General features: G+C 55.3%; 1 protein-coding gene across 4 annotated transcripts in view; it reads left to right on the plus strand.

Annotated features, from left to right (window-relative positions):
- The window catches only part of Pak4 (p21 (RAC1) activated kinase 4), a 39,360-nt gene extending 32,383 nt beyond the window's left edge, over nucleotides 1-6,977 (plus strand). For 3 of the 4 annotated variants that reach the window (XM_023721533.1, XM_023721531.1, XM_023721534.1), the window contains 7 exons: nucleotides 750-1,208; nucleotides 1,322-1,759; nucleotides 2,704-2,837; nucleotides 3,111-3,237; nucleotides 4,274-4,399; nucleotides 5,449-5,583; nucleotides 6,068-6,977. In XM_023721533.1, the coding sequence (XP_023577301.1) occupies nucleotides 750-1,208; nucleotides 1,322-1,759; nucleotides 2,704-2,837; nucleotides 3,111-3,237; nucleotides 4,274-4,399; nucleotides 5,449-5,583; nucleotides 6,068-6,223 (1,575 nt within the window). In that variant the 3' untranslated portion in view covers nucleotides 6,224-6,977. The remainder of the gene's footprint in view (nucleotides 1-749; nucleotides 1,209-1,321; nucleotides 1,760-2,703; nucleotides 2,838-3,110; nucleotides 3,238-4,273; nucleotides 4,400-5,448; nucleotides 5,584-6,067) is intronic. The other variant, XM_023721535.1, reaches the window with a different exon arrangement.
- The last annotated feature ends 9,570 nt before the right edge of the window (nucleotides 6,978-16,547 follow it).

Genomic DNA, 16,547 nt, shown 5'->3' on the forward strand with positions numbered 1-16,547 from the left:
GAGAGAGAACCATGAGGACACTAGGGACGAGAGTGGACAGCTAGTGCAAAGGCCTGAGGTTGGCACGTGTCTGGTATGTTGGAGGGGCCAGGAGAAGGCCTGTGTGCCTGGAGCTGAGGGCTACAGGAAGACTCTGGAGGCAGTGCCCAAGGAGGCAAGGTAATGGCTGTGGAGAGTAAGGACTGGCTTCATCCAGGGTATGTTTGCATTTGCCACATGACCCCAGGCCATCCTGCCCTCTGCTTTGAGCCACAGCCACTCTCACTTTCCCTGTACCCCACCTCCTCCAGGGGAGCATAGAGTGTAATTTGGGGATTAATGACCATGGCAGCCTGTAGGAAAGGAGGTGCCGAGCTGTGCCCTGGCCCCAACAGCCTGTAATTTGCAGCCTCCAAAGCTGATTATAGGGTGGGCTGGCCTCCCTCTTTCGCTCCCTCCCCCCAGGATGCTCCTCTAGTCTGGGGAGCCAGAGAAGGACAAGAGTGTTACCAATCTGGGCAGTGGGCAACAGCCTGGCCACAGAGACTGTTCCAAAAGTTCCCCTTCCTGTGGCTGTCCCTGGTGGGGGAGTGGCTGCAGGGAGCCCCGTCATGCCCCCGCCTGCCCACCCATCATCACCCCATGACATTTCTTCATTGTGTCTCTGTCTTGTCTCCATGTGTGTTATATTGTACTGTCTGTGTGTTTGGCACACTTCCTGTGTCCCTCTCCCTGCCCAACCCCCACCCGGCCTTTGCCCTGGACCCCAGACCATCGTGCGGGGCAGCAAAGGTGCCAAGGATGGGGCCCTCACGCTGCTGCTGGATGAATTTGAGAACATGTCGGTGACACGCTCCAACTCCCTGCGGAGAGACAGCCCACCGCCTCCAGCGCGAACCCGCCAGGAGAACGGGGTGCCAGAGGAGCAGGCTACCACGGCCAGAGCAGGCCCTGACAAGGCTGGTGGCCGAAGCCGAGTCACCACTCACACTGAGGCGGGGGCCGGCAGTGGTGATAGGCGGCGAGTAGGGCCAGAGAAGAGGCCCAAGTCCTCCAGGGAGGGCCCTGGAGGGGCCCAGGAGAGCTCCCGAGACAAACGCCCCCTGTCCGGGCCTGATGTCAGCACCCCCCAACCTGCCAGTCTGGCCAGAGAGGCGAAACTGGTGCCTGGCAGGCCCTTTAACACGTACCCACGGGCTGATACGGACCACCCGTCCCGGGGTGCCCAGGTAACCTGCTCCCCAGGACAGCCCTGTGCATTGCTCATCCTGGCCACTCATGTGTCTGTCCCCTGCTAGGAGCAGAATGGTCTCCTTATAACCTTCTTTTTCTTCTGTTTCAGGGGGAGCCTCACAATATGGCCCCCAATGGGCCATCCATGGGGCCTTTGGCCGCCCCCCAGTCCTCTTCCTCCCGGCCTCCTGCCCGGGGCCGCGGTGCTCCCAGCCCTGGAGTGCTGGGCCCCCATGCCTCAGAACCCCAGCTAGCCCCTCCAGCCCATGCCCTTGCTGCCCCTGCCGCACCCCCAGCCCCTGGACCCCCTGGACCCCGTTCACCCCAGCGGGAGCCCCAGCGAGTATCCCATGAGCAGTTCCGGGCTGCTCTGCAGCTGGTGGTAGACCCAGGGGACCCTCGCACCTACCTGGATAACTTCATCAAGATTGGCGAGGGCTCCACAGGCATCGTGTGTATTGCCACTGTGCGCAGCTCAGGCAAGCTGGTGGCCGTCAAGAAGATGGACCTGCGTAAGCAGCAGCGGCGGGAGCTGCTCTTCAATGAGGTAGGCAGGAGCAGGGCAGCAGGACCTGTGGCCCCCCTTCCTTCCCGCCATGTTCTCTCACCCCTGGCCCAGGCCCCGCTCCACTCTTCTCATCCTCTTGGTCCATCCCCACTGTCTCCAGCATGGGCTTCCTGCTCCGTCCCAACAGCACTTGTGCTTATGTCACTGTTTCCTCCACCCACTAAGTCCCAGCCAGCCTGTAGAGTGTCCCTCCGGGCTGGAGCCCTGACCACCACTTGGTACAGCTTCATCCTGTCCCACTCTGCTCCTGCCCCTTTCCGCATTTCCCTGACACTCCCCACACTGCAGCCAAACAGGGTCTTTGACGTTTGGACCTGCCATGTCCCCATCTCTGCCTGACCCTCAAGCCTCCCCTGATGCTCTCAGGACTTAGAAAGGCAGCCTCCGGGGTCCCAGAGAGGAGTCTAGGTGTGAGAAACGCTGCCCTCTTGTATAGGAGTACCTAGGGGAGCCCAGACCTGCAGGCTGCCTGCGTGGCTCCTGCCCGTCTCCAGCACTTTCTCCACTGCCCCATAGCCAGCTCCCACCCCCATTCCCCTGTGCCAACTACATCAAGGGTTCAAGGAATAGTACTGCCCCCATTTCCAAACACAGGACCCCCAGCCCGGCCCCTGACAGTGCCTGGCGTTCACCATTCCAGCACACATCCCATGCCTGCTTATCCTTCTTAGTCCTATACCCACTCTCCACCCTCCTGTCCCAGCATGGCCTCTGGTTGGGGCCACTAAGACCAGGAGTTAGTATGGTGTCTGGGTAAGGGTGCACCCCCAAAGTGGAGGCAGTAGGTTTCAGGCTGGCTTCCAGGACCGCTTGGCCTTGTCCATGGGGCCTGGCCTTTGGGGTGAGCTGGCCACGCTGAAGAGGGAAATCGGGAGCTGGTGCTGGCTGGGTCCGAAGGCCAAGGCAGTATCCCTGCCCATCAGGTGGTGATCATGCGGGACTACCAGCACGAGAACGTGGTGGAGATGTACAACAGCTACCTGGTGGGGGATGAGCTCTGGGTGGTGATGGAGTTCTTGGAGGGCGGCGCCCTTACCGACATCGTCACCCACACCAGGTACTTCTGGGAGTAGGGAAGGGGTGCTCCTGGCTCCCCAGCTCCCTTGCACCTCTGCCCTGATGGGACTTAGGTCCCGAGAGGGTCGCGTGGGGCTGCTGGGCCCCCAGGATAAGAGTGTCTCAGGTTCCTGTCATAGTGGGTATGGCTCCCTCCTTGACCTCACAGGGTAGGTTCTGTTGGCTCAAGTCACCTGCCCACCCTAACCTAAGGCAGGCCTGGGCCTTCTGGGCTCAGTCTGGCCCTGTCTGCTCTTTGGCCCTTTGCTCACAGGATGAATGAGGAGCAGATTGCCGCCGTGTGCCTGGCTGTGCTTCAGGCCCTGTCTGTGCTCCATGCCCAAGGTGTCATCCACCGGGACATCAAGAGTGACTCGATCCTGCTTACCCATGATGGCAGGGTGAGGAGGGGATGGCCAGGGGCTGGCTTCCCTACCCCACCAAGTACCCTCTGCTGCTCAGTGACCAAGGAGCAGTGGGCAGATCTGTCCCTCATAGAACGGTCCCAGTCTGGAGCCAGGTTAGTGGGCGCCATTCAGCACAGGATTAACAACTGTAGCACTGGGGCTGAAGGGACACATGCTCAGGCTCTGTGACAGCCGCAGCTCCACTACATGTTTGTCTGTCTGCTGACCACTCCCTGCAAGCAGTGGATGGGCTGCGGACCCTGGCCTGCCTCCCCTGTTTTGGGCTGAGGTTCTGCATTTATAATCCAGGGAGATTTTCTGTAAGAGAGACTCTTAGGGCCACCACAATCTTGCAAAGTTGGCGACTCTGGCGCTCCCACAAAGAAGGTCCAATCCCATCAGTGGGGGCAGAATGAACACACATTCCCCGAGAGGATACGAAGCTGAGGCTGTCTGCAGATGTCTCCACAGAACATCTGTGAGTCTCCTGAAATTGCACGCACCCCATGTGGGTGTGTGTTCTGGGGGCGAGCGGATCCATAGATATCCTCAGGAGTCTGAAAGGGCCCACAGCTCCCAAAAAAGGTGTAAAACCTTCTGGGAAACTGGTTGTTGCAGAGGCAGGCTTTGTGTGTGTGTGTGTGTGTGTGTGTGTGTGTGTGTGTGTGTGTGTGTGTAAGTGTATCAAGTGCATGGGCACATACATACACCACAGGGCTGAGCAGTGTCCCTCTCCAGCATGTGCACCAGCGACCTGCTCCTTCCAGAGAAGGGCCAGGATGCTGGTGCTCAGAGCCCGCTGGCCTCTGTCCTGCCCAGCCTTCAGAATCTGCTAGCCTCAGCCACTTTCCCAAGAGACTTGTGGCACCTGGGCCTACACATGGTCAGGCCAGCAGATGTGAGGCCCTTGGGTCCCCTGCCAGAGGTTCTTGCTTCTGGGCTTCACAATGGAGCCAGGGAGCAAATAGGTGAGCACATCTGCAGGCTCTTCCCAGCCACGCCTCTGACTCTGCCCCTCTGCCCTGCCCAGGTGAAGCTGTCCGACTTTGGGTTCTGTGCCCAGGTGAGCAAAGAAGTGCCGCGGAGGAAGTCCTTGGTGGGCACACCCTACTGGATGGCCCCCGAGCTCATCTCCCGCCTTCCCTACGGGCCAGAGGTGAGCCCAGCATGGCCGGGCTGAGTGAGGGCTGCAGTGCGGGAGGTAGCGTGGTAGTATGCAGGGATGGGGCTTCACGGAAGAGGAGACGGATAGTGTTCTTTCATTATTGATTGAGCATGGCCAGTGCTGCAGTGGGAGCAGAGGTGGCCATGGGCTCTGCCTGGTAGTGTGGTGCGCAGAGCACCAACTGGAGACGTCTGACTGGGACAGCCTAAGGATGCTCTTGCAGACATTTTCAAATGCACTTGCATGTGAATGTCTGAATCTTCCACTGAAAAGCCAAATCTGGCCATGTGGAGCTGCATGCACTTCTAGTAGTGGTGAGGGTACAGAGGGAGTCCCCACCCATCGCAGTTGTCTACCCTGGCCTGCCTCTCTCACTGTGGCTCCCTGCCTGACCCTGAGGATCCTACTGGCCTTGACCCAGTGCCCAGCCAAGGAAAGGGCACCTCAGGCCCAAGTGGGGTCACTGGGAAGGAGGCTGGTTGGGGGATGAGTGGACTGCCTGTGCACAACAGGAGCCAGTACAGACTGCAACCTGGCAGGGTGCACAGGCTGTAGACAGTGTGCTCCTTCCTGTTCCCAGTGGCGGCTTTGCTCAGGCAAGGGCACCCTGGTGAAGCAGAGAAGACCCCTGTTCACAGGGACCTCTTTCTGCTATGACCTGCACTGTGTGCCCAGCACTTTGGACAGTCTCAGGACTGGCTCTGAATGGCTTAGGTTGGGTCGTGTGCCCCTTTCTGAACCTGAGTCCCACCTGCTGATTGGGCAGCCAGATCAGGGATTCACTTTGGACCTACAGGAACTGAGGCTTGAGGGGGTCCCCAGAAGAAGCTGGGAGTGGTCAGCAAAGAGCAGTGGCTGGGTACGAGGGCCTCTGGAGAGGGGGCATGTGGAGCCTGGCATGTTGGACATCTCAGAGGGTATTCTGGCCTAGGGACTCTAGAAACAGAAGCAAAGGCTAACTGGGGACCGCCCTCCCTTGGGAATGCGGAGGACTGGCTTGCCCTCTGCTGCTCAGCCCTATATCCCTTCTCCTATCTCAGGTGGACATCTGGTCACTGGGGGTAATGGTAATAGAGATGGTAGACGGGGAACCCCCCTACTTCAATGAACCACCCCTCAAAGCCATGAAGATGATTCGGGACAACCTCCCACCCCGACTGAAGAACCTGCACAAGGTGGGTTCTCACTGGCAGCACCATGTCGCACAGGGTGCTGATACTTGGGGCTGAATCCTTGATGGCTCCTAGGATGGTGTCATATGCACCATGCTTTCCTGTCCCAGGCCCTGTGTCTGCACACAGCCTGTTAGTGGGGGAAGCCCAGAGATGGCAGAGCCCCAGGTTCCCTGGACTTCACCATCTAGAGATTGGGGCTCAGCTGGCCTGGCTGAAGGCATATAGCACTGCTATGTCCTGTTCCCAACCTGTCACACAAAAATCTGCCTAGTCAAAGGCAGAGGTCAGCTCCAGACCCGCCTGGGGGTGGCCTCATGCCATGGGAGAAGGCTGCCAGCTCCATGCCAGTGAAAATAGGAAATGGGCTCTGGGTGCCCCACAGATACCAGGGAGCTCTCAGCCCCTCCCAAGGCAGTAGATGCCCCTCGACGGGAGGAAAGTGAATGCAGTGCCGTGGACCTTGCTCCTGATCCTCACCCTACAGGTATCACCATCTTTGAAGGGCTTCCTGGACCGCCTGCTGGTTCGAGACCCAGCCCAGCGCGCCACGGCAGCCGAGCTGCTGAAGCACCCGTTCCTGGCCAAGGCAGGGCCACCCGCCAGCATTGTGCCCCTAATGCGCCAGAACCGCACCAGATGAGGCCCAGGCTCTGGCCCTGCACCAAAGAGCCCTGGTCGCCTGCCTGCCGGATGCCAATGGGCTGGCCTGCTCCTCCCAGCCCAAGAGACACTCCGTGCAGCACCGCCCTCCTTGCAGGGCCTTCTAGGGTCCCTACTACTGAACTGTACTTTGGATTTTGTGACTGTAGAGACTCCTGGGAGTGGTGAGGTTCCTGGGACACCCCCGGGTCAGTTCCTCTCATGTTCTGCCCCTAGGAAGGAGGGTGGCCCACTCATCACCGGAAACCTGTAGCCAGGTCCACAGGGCTGGAAAACACTCAGAAAGGGGTGTATGTGTGTGTATGTGTGCGCGCACATTGGGAGCCCGCGATTCTCAGCCCACATGCGGGTATCCCCAGAACTTTCCAGGCATCCAGCCCTGCCCCGAGCCAGTGTGGGGTCATGAATGTCTGAAGAGTGGCCTTTTCTTGGAGCCCCACACATCTTCTCTGTGGCTAGAGGAAGCCAGGTTGGGGCCTTCCCCACCCCAGCCTCTGCAGCAAATGACTACTGCACCCAGACAGCCTCCATTTTCTAGAAGCCTATTTATATTGTCATTTTATAACACTAGCCCTATCCCTGGGACCTGGGGATAGGGAACCCCTGTGTTACAGGGTGGCACAGGACAGAGCCATTGCCTGAAAAATTCAGGTTCCTGCCCTGGCAGCACAGCCCTGTTCCACCTTACGCCCCACCCCCAAGTTAGTTTTACAATTAAAATATTTCTTGTTTTTGTGTGTGTGTGTGTATGTGTGTCTGTCTGTCTGTCTACCTGGCCATCATGGGATGGAAGTTCAAAAGCTAGGGCCTGGCTAACCAAGGCACCGCCCACCACAGAGGACCCCACTGTCCTCCCCAGACAGGGCCAAGCTGATCCCCGCCCCGGGAGCAGCCAGTGTTGCAGCCGTAGTTGCCAGGTTGCTATTTCCTGGAACAATAACTTGTCCTGAGCACATTCAGTGACAGGAGCTAACCCTGGACGAGCTGGCATTGGTAAGTTGGCCACTTGGCGGACTGGTCAGCGGGCAGGTCAACGGCTCTTCGGGGGACCGGAGCTGCCACCGAGGGCACTGTCAGCAGGGCTGTCTACTAAGCCGAGGCAGGAGTGGGTTGGTATGGAGGTGTCTGCACTCCTCTGGGGCCCTGCTGGGCACCCTGGTGCTGGGACTGTGGTCTGGCTGCTGCCTGGCAGTGAAGGATCCAGGCCCAGATGCACGTTAGTCCAGCCCTGAAGCTCCACTGCCGCAGAGCCCACCTGGTGTCCCCAAGAGCCAAGGTCTTCTGGCAGTGCTCCAGCGAGTGGGACAGATAGGCACAGACTCAAACGTGGCAGTGCAGGAGCGGCCTCTCACACACGGGAAGTGGATTCACTTCTGCAAGGAAATGTCACAGTTGCCGGATATGGTGGCACATGCTGCAGTCCTAACTACTCTGGATGCTGAGGCAGGAGGACTCCAATTGTGCCCAGCCTGGGCAGTTCAGCAGGAGCCTGTTACAACGTTTAAAAAAGGATTGGGGCGTAGTAGAGCGCCTGCCTAGCATGTGTAAGGATGTGGGCTGGGGGGATAGATACAAATCTGCCAATACAAGGGAAAAGAAGAGAAAGCCTACCTGCAACAACCCTCAAAATACCAAAGCCTCTGGCTTGAACATGTTTATAGACCTCTACGAAACACAAAGGAACAGGTAATTCCTGCACTGTACGAGTTGTCTCAGGAAGTAGGGCAAGAGCAATGCAGCCGTGGCCGAAGGGCCATAAGCAAGCAGACAGCTCGGAGCCCTGCGACAGGAGTCGCTCTCTCTGATCCTGGCGGGCCTGAGCACTGCCTTAGGCTGGGCCTCGCTCGGTTCCAGGTCATTGGCAGCTGGGGGACATGAAGGCACCTGCCTGTCGCAAGTCTGACTCCATTGTGATTGCTGGCGTGAATGCCTCCAGCCACTATCCCTTCAGTTGGAAGGAGTGGTTCTAAGTGGTGTGGGAGCCTCCCTGGGCTGTCTCTGCCAGCACAGCCTTACCACTGTCACCTGTGCAGAAGGGCCACCAAAACAGGACCCTCTTGTGGCTTCAGGGGGACAGGGGAGATGAAATGCAGGGCTGGGTTATTTCCACAGCTGCAGCAAGGCTGGAGGAGCCAGGCAGGGCCAGTTCCCTGGAAGGCAGTGGAAGCCAGAGGCTGTGGTCACCGATGCAGCTGGGGGAGAAGGGGCCAGTGGCTCTGCCTAAAAAGCCACCCTTGCCTCTGTGGAGCCAGAACAGAAGGGCTGCTCCCCACCCTCCGGGCAGAGCCTTCCTGAACCCCTGGTTGGGGGGCTCTATGAAGTGGCTTGCAGGTGTTGCAGCTGAGCAGAGCTGGGCTGTGCAAGGCTGCGTGGGCTGTGCCCAGCCCCAAAATGTGATGACGCTGGACTCCAGGACTCACTTTGTGCGGATGTAGTCCACCAGCCCTAGCTCTCCGAGGCACAGGTGCTAACTCAGCCAAACAGGACAGCATGAGTTCAGGCAGGAGAGTGTGCCAAGTTGTAGGCTACAGCTCTTTGTGGAGAACCAAATGATAATTGAAACAGGTCAGACCAGTGGCTCCCAAAGTGTGGTTACCGGACCAGGCACAACTCAGAGAACTTGCTGGAAATACAAATTCCCGGGCCACACCCCCAGCTGAATCAGACACCAGGTACCACCCAGCAACCTGTTTTTTTGATGAACTGTAGTTCAGGTCAGCCTTGAACTCATTATGTAGCCCAAGTTGCCTTGAACTCACAGAGATCCTCCTGCATCAGCCTCCCAGGGGTGAGTTTTTGGGCTTTGAAGATGGAGTGGATGTACTCCATACTGGCCTCGAATTCATGGTTATTTTAGCCTTCTGAGTGCTGAAATACAGAGATACAACATGCACTACCATACCTAGCACCTCCAGAGAATTCTGATGCCTGCTCCAGGGTGGAAACCTGTGGAATCCACAAGGTTCTGTGTAAAACACCCAAGCTTCATGGGATTCAGCCTTTGGAGTTCTCAGAATCCCAGTGTCCTTCCACCCTGCTCCTTCATCCCAGACTCTGGCCTTCCACATGATGAGAAATGTCCATTCTTCTGCCAGCTTTGGCACACAGCAAGGCAGGTTGGGAAATGTAGTTTTTTTTACCTTTTTGACTTTTTTTTTTGAGACAGGGTCTCAGTGTGCAGTTCGGGCTGCCTTTGAGTTCATTTTGTAGCCCAGGGTGGCTTCAAACTTACAGTGATCCTCTTGCCTCAGCCTCGCAAGTGCTGGGATTATGGGCGTGTGTCATTATGCCTGGCCATAGTCTTTATTCTGAACAGCTCTGGGTCTCACGCAACTGCCATCACTAATGAAATCGTGATTGTCCACTCCTATGCATTTGCTGGCTTCATCTGGTTTAAGGATACCCCAGTGGGCCCAGGGGCCGAGCAGATGTGTGCAGGAGCTTCGTGTGCAAAAACTGTCATCCCACAAGTAAATAATAGTGCTGGGGAAACTGGCTAAGGTTATGGATGGAAGAAAAGTGAGGCTTTACCTCATACTATAAAACAAGGCAGTCTAGATCAGTGCCATCTAGGGCAGGAGCCACAGGCCATGTGTTGCTATTTAATTGTAATATTTTCCTATAAAGTCATTCCTACAAGTTTTTATTTTATTGCTGTTTGGTCAGTGAGTCTGTGAAGACTCATTGGAAGCCAGAGAATAAGGACAGGAAAACTGGCAGAAATAGAGTTGTCCCAGAAGGAAACTGACCTATAATCGAAAGGCTCACCTCAGGGAGACATGTCCCAGTACAGAATTTCTCTATCCGCATTTACACTGCCAACTTTTGTTGTTGTAGTCCTGTGAAACTGAACCCACAATCTTCGTTCTGAGCTGCATCCCTAGCCCTTGGTATTTTGAGACAGGGTCTCTAAGTCACCAAGTTGCCCAGGTTGGGCTGGAAGGAGGCTGGGGCAGGAGGCTATTTATTTATTTGGCGGAACCAGGGATTGAACTCAGGCCCTTGCGCTTGCCAGGCAAGCATTTATTCTACTGAGCCTTAATTTTAAAGTGAATTAAAATTAAGCAGTGCACCAGGGGACTGGCAGATTTGCACACTCGGTTGCCAAATGCAGCCAGACGCCACCAGCCCGCAGCACTGATACAGCACATGTGCCTGGTCTCAGCTCTCCTGGACATCACTGCTCTAACTGGGTCGAAACTCTGATGGTGAAACTGGGCATGGTGGGGCATACATGTAGTCCCATCTGCTGGGGCAGCTGAGGCAGGAGGATCTCAAGTCAAAGGTCAGTCTGGACAAATCACCCCAGAGAGACCTGTCCCAGTACATAAAAAGCACCAAGGCTATAGCTGAGTGGCACAGTGCCCGCCTAGTATGCGTGAAGCCCAGGGTTCCATCCCTGGCACCAAACCCAGAACTAAACTGCTGCTATTCCAGCAGTCCTAGGAAACATCATTGGAGCAGCCCTTCCGGGAAGCCCCTCCACTGTCCTATTTCATATATGAAAGACTGAGAACCCAAGAGGGCAAAAAGGCAGTGGAAGCAGGATTTGAACCCAGGTACTTGGTCCCAGGGTCCTGCATAAGATCACTACACCACACTAAACCACCAACTAGGGTCCTGCCTCACTATGCCAACCAGAGGGTCACATTTGGACAGGAAAATAGCCCTGCTCCTCCCTGGGAGCCCAGTCACTCAGCAGAATCAGGAAAGGGGCTGGGGTGTCCTGGGGCACCCCAATGAGACTTGAGGTTGAGGGACAAGTCTGGGAAGCTTTGGAAGTAGGGACTTGTCTGAGACTTTTCCCAGAAGACCAAAGGTATCTTCAGAACTTTAGGGAGTGCTGCATTAAACAAAGTTAAATTCAGGGGTGTGGTGGCACCTCTTGTCACCTCCACATTCTGGAAGACTGAAGCAGGAGGATCCCAAATTGGAACCCAGCCAGATAGCTTCGTGACTTAGCAAAACCCTGTCTCAAACTAAAAATAAAAAGGGCCCTGGGTGAGGCTCAGTGTGAAGGCCATGGGTTCCATCCCCAGCACTGAAAAAGGAAAGTTAAATTCCTCTCCCTTCTTTTCTCCCTCCCTCCCTCCCTCCCTCCCTCCCTCTTTCCTACTCCTTCATCTCTGTCTCTGTCCCTGTCACTCTTCTGGTTTGATCAGGTTCATTGTCTGAACAGGTAACCCAGGTCTAGGACGCAGGTGGAGAGGGCTGCGAAGGGGAAGAGAGTGAAAGGTCAACCTCTGTCCCTCTCTCCCCACCGCTGCTTCCCTGCTTCTCTCTGCAGAAGACTGCTGATGAGCTCCTGGTGTCTCCAGGAGGGTCAGCGCAGGCAGAAGCTCCCCCGCATCACATGCGGACCTGCGGTCTGCCTTGCACAAATTAGCCTGGCACTGGAAATCAATCTCAGGACCTTACTCTTGCCAGGTAGGTGCTGTGCTTCTGGCCCTAGAAGTGTATCTTGGTGTTGATTCTCTGTATTATTACATGAAAAACAACTTGTGGCTATTAACGACCAGGTATTATTCCACTGAGCAGATGAACCAGGACCGAAACAGCCCTGTCCGTGGCACTCAAGGAGCTCGAGTTATTGGCCTCTGTTTCGGCTGTGCTGGGCACCAGCTAAGTAAGCACTCTGGATAGAACCCCGGTCCTCCACGTGCTAAGTAAGCACTCCGCCCGGGGCTACACCCCCAGCCCTGCCCGCTGCTCTGCACAGTGCCACAGCGCAGAGCTCCGCATGACGTGCTTGGCACATGTGCAAATTTTACCCAACGTCCCTGCATGTCCCCTGCTCCCTTCCTAAGGCTGGGTCCTCAAAGTGATGCCTCCTGGGTAATTCGAAGCCTCCAGTTCCTTCTCTGGCTCTGGCCAACCCCACTCGTCTCTGTGTCTCCGTACGTCTTTCTCTAAGTCCCTACCTTTCTGATTCCTGGCTTCCAGTTTTCTGTGGACGCTCTTTGCACTCAACTACAGCCCTGACTGAACCCCTCCCTTCTCACTTCCTCCTACCCCACCTCATTCCTGCCTCTCTGTCGCCCCCTGCTGGGGAAAACTGGCTTGCCATACAGCTCCCCACAGAAGAGCCTGAACCCAGCCCACCTTGCTCCTTACAAGTTGCACCTCCCACCCTCTGCTGCCCAGTGTAACCCCAGGATCTTCTCCCTCAGCCCCTTGCCTCTAGCAAGACCCAGCCCTGGCACACGCCAGGTTCTGCGGTAACACTGGTGCTGCAGCAGGAGCCATGAGGGCTGGCTAAGGCTCCTCAGCAGAACAGTGGCTTCTTCCTGCTTGGGGGCTGGCCCTTCTCGGCAAGCAGAGCCACTGTCCTTGTCATCCCTGAGCTGGAGACAAACAGGAAACAGCCCTGCCCACAGCCCTGCCCTGGTGAGGCTGCCATTCTGGCAGGATGAGCCACATGGTGACCAGGCAAACACATCCCCCCACACATATGTACAGAGCACAGGAAAGGCAGGAAAGCAGGAACGTGGTGTGGTGACAGCGGAGCAGGGTGGAGAATGACCTGGGCTGGAGAGGACCAAGAGAGAGCAATCGACAAGATGCATGCTTAGGCGGGAAAAAGCCAGAAAGGTGTGAACATCCTTAGCAGGTGACACTTGAGTGGAATCGAAGTCAACCTGGAATCGCCAAAAGGGGGGCTTTCGCACACACGGTGCAGCATATGCAGCGGCCCTGGGTGGCAAGGGAGGGTGAGGCCGGGGGACAGTATACCTGGGCTCCATGCCCCGCCCGTTATCCCAGCACTCAGGAGGTTGAGACAGGAGGATCAATAGGAGTGCGAGACCAGCCTGGGGAGCTACAAAAGTAAGCACAAGACCAGCCCAAACTGCATAGCGAGACCATGTCTACAACAAAACAAAAAAAAAAAAAAACCTAGGGTACACTGTGAGCACAGGGAGGAGCATGGAGCTTGGGGCCATGTGGAGCAGGCGTGAGGGTCACACAGGCCCTCTCTTTTGGGAACCTGGAGCTGGGAGAAGGAATGTCCTTTGCCAAGAACACCCATGATACAGGTAGGGGTTGCTAAATCCAGGGGTTTATTAGAAATGTAATTACTGCTGGGCATGGTGGCACTCGCCTGTAATCCCAGCACCTAGGAGGCTGAGGCAGGAGGATCATAAACTCAAGCCCAGCTTGAGCAATTTAGTGACTCTGACAGACCTTGTCTCCAGAAATGTTTAAAAATGAAAGGAAGGGGGTGTTCTGGGACCGTAGCTCCGTGCAGAGGCCCTGGGTTTAATTCCCAGTACCAGGAAGACAAAGGCAGGGAAATTTGAGATCAGAGGCAGAGCCTCTGGGAGGGACACAGCCAGCAGCCGATGAGGGAGGAGGAGCCACCGGAAGTTGGGAGAGGCTAGGAAGGGTCCTTCCTGACCATCCCCAGGAGCAGTGCCCTGCTGGTGCCAGGGCCTTGCGCAGATTGCTGGTGAGAAGAACTGTGCTAAGGTGGCAGGTGCAGTCACCAACCGAGTGCTCCCAACCTGAGTCCCCTCCCTAGGGACACTCATGGACAGACTGGGGCCTCAAACATTAGCCCTGCCAAGTCCAGGCTGGGGACCCTTAAGCAAGTCACATCACCTCTCTGTGCCTCGATTTCCACGTCTGCAAAGCAGGTTTAATAATACTGCCTCTCTTCAAGGGGGTATCTGAGTAGGACCTGCGGGGCTGGTAGCTCAGGGCCTGGCATACAGTAAGTGCCCCATGACCACACCATTGTCGTTGGTATTATCTCAGTCAATGGCTCACACAACAATAGCCTGGTGCTTCCTAGATTAGGCCTCAGCTCTGACCTCTAGCCTTGAACACTGTGCCCCCCCCCCCCGCCACCTTGTCCCTCTGAATGTCCCCAATTCACATCTGCTGTGCAATACTTGATTTCCCTCCAGATGCCCCTGATCCCACCCCCTTCATTCCCTCTGCTCCATGCCAACCCTGCTGCTTGCCCCCAAACATTCCAAGCTCAGATCTATCTCGGGACCTTCACACTTGCCGTCTCCTCTGCCTGGGCATGTGTGCCCCGCCCAGCTCCTTTGGGTCTCTGCTCCAGTGCACCTCCTCTGAGATGCCCTCCCTGGACACCCCAACTAGGGGAGGTTTCTCCTGCTCCTCTCCATCCTCACAGTCTGTTCTTCATCTTCATGGTGCCCACTGAGTTACCTGTTGACTAACATCCACCCTCCCCACAGGGCGCAAGCCCGTGGGGACAGGAATTATGTGTGTTACATCCCAATGTCACAGCCCCTGAGGTCCATCCATGACTTTTCATTGAAAGGATATGGAGAAAGCTGGATGTGGGCCACACATTTGTGATCCCAGATACTGAGGAGGCTACAGCAGGAGGATCACGAGTTCAAGGCCAGCCTGGGCTACACAGGCAAGACCCTGACTCAAAATGCCGAATAAAAGGGGAGGGGTGGAGGGAAGAACACAAGCATACAGGAAGCTGGACCTTTGTCTCCTTTATAAAAACAAGTATTGCTGGGTGTGGTGGTGCATACCTGCAATCCCCGCACTTGGGGGCTGAAGCTTCTAGAAGGCTTACCACGAGTTTGAGGCCAGTCTGGACTACATACCAAAACCCTGCCTCAAAAGCCAAAACAAAAACCCACTTGTTTCCTAAAATCAGTAATGCAGTAAAATGCTACAAATCCCCAAACATTCAAAGCACAATAAAAAGTCACTTTATTCTTTTCTTTTCTTCTTTTTCTTTTCTCTCTCTCTTTCTGTCTCTCTCTGTGTCTGTCTCTCTGTCTCTGTCTGTCTGTCTGTCTCTGTCTGTCTCTCTCCGTCTCTGTCTCTCTGTCTCTCTCTGTCTCTCTCTCTGTCTCTGTCTCTCTGTCTCTCTGTCTCTGTCTCTCTGTCTCTGTCTCTCTGTCTCTCTGTCTCTGTCTCTGTCTCTGTCTCTCTGTCTCTGTCTCTCTGTCTCTGTCTCTCTGTCTCTGTCTCTGTCTCTCTCTGTGTCTCTCTCTGTGTCTGTCTCTCTGTCTCTCTCTCTCTCTCTCTCTCTCTCTCTCTCTCTCTCTCTCTTTCTTTCGGTCTCACTATGTAACCCAGGCTGGCCTCCAACTTCCTGTGATTCTCCTGCCTCGGGCTCCTGGGTGCAGGTATTACAGGTGTGCACCACCATGCCTAGCAAAAAAGCTCCTTCCCTCTGTTGGTGCCATTTTGAAGGGGTGGAGCCTAGTGGGAGGTCATAGGTCATTGGGGGCACGTTCCTAGGGTCAGGGGACAGTGAGATCCTCCCCTTGTCTTTCTGAAGTGACCACCACAGTGTGCCACCACAGGCCCAGAGCAGCAAGGACAGCTGGCTGTGGACTGAGAGCCCTGAAGCTGTGGGTCGAAACAACGTGATCTCACTTGTTGATTGTCTTGGGTGTTTGTTTCAGTGACAGAAAGGTGAAGAACACAGGCCATCTTCCCAAAAACCCTGACGAAACCTTATTAAATATGTTGTCCGCTCACAAGCTGCAGCATGGGCGCTCCGCCATCCTACAGCTTGCTTTATTTACTTACTTGACTCACATGTGTTCCCATGGGGGCCGGGGAGATGGCTCAGTGGAATAAGCACTTCCCTGGCAAGCACAAGGGCCTGAGTTCAATCCCCAGTTCTGCAAAAAAAAAAAAAAAAAAAGGTGTTCCCCTATTGGAATGTAGAGAAAAGCACCCCATTCCTTTTGGTTTGTTTCTTACCAAGTGAGAGCTGGGGCCAGATGGCACACACCGATAATCCCAGTACTCAGGAGGCTGAGACAGGAGAATCTCACAATGAGTTCGAGACCAGTCTGCACTACATGGTAAGTTCAAGGACAGCTTGAACTAGGTACATAGCAAGACTCTGTCTCTAAAAACCAAGATATATACAGGGAGATGAGTTTTGATAAATATCTACACTTGCAGAATGACCTTGACCATGAAGACAGAATTGTGTCACCACTCCTGAAAGCGCCCTCTTGTGGCTCTTTGCCAGCCCCCAGCAATCACAACCCTGCTTTCTTTGATTCAAGAGTAGCCTGACCTCTTCCAGATTTTAATATAAATGGAATCACTTGGCAGGTTATGTTTTTTGCCTGGCTTTTGCCACTCTGCATAGCGAGTTTTAGGTTCATCCATGTTTTATGTTTGGATAGTTTGTTCCCTTCCTTTCTCTTTGCTTCTTACCCTTCCTTACCTCCTTCCCTTTCCCTCTCCCATTCCCCTCCCCCTTCCACTTCCTGTTCTTCCCTATCCTTTTTTGTTCTTCTTTCTTCCCTCTCCTTCTTCTACTTCTTCTTCCTTTTTTTTTT

Source organism: Octodon degus, unplaced genomic scaffold, assembly GCF_000260255.1.
Source record: "Octodon degus isolate 3935 unplaced genomic scaffold, OctDeg1.0 scaffold00083, whole genome shotgun sequence".
Taxonomy (NCBI): domain Eukaryota; kingdom Metazoa; phylum Chordata; class Mammalia; order Rodentia; family Octodontidae; genus Octodon; species Octodon degus.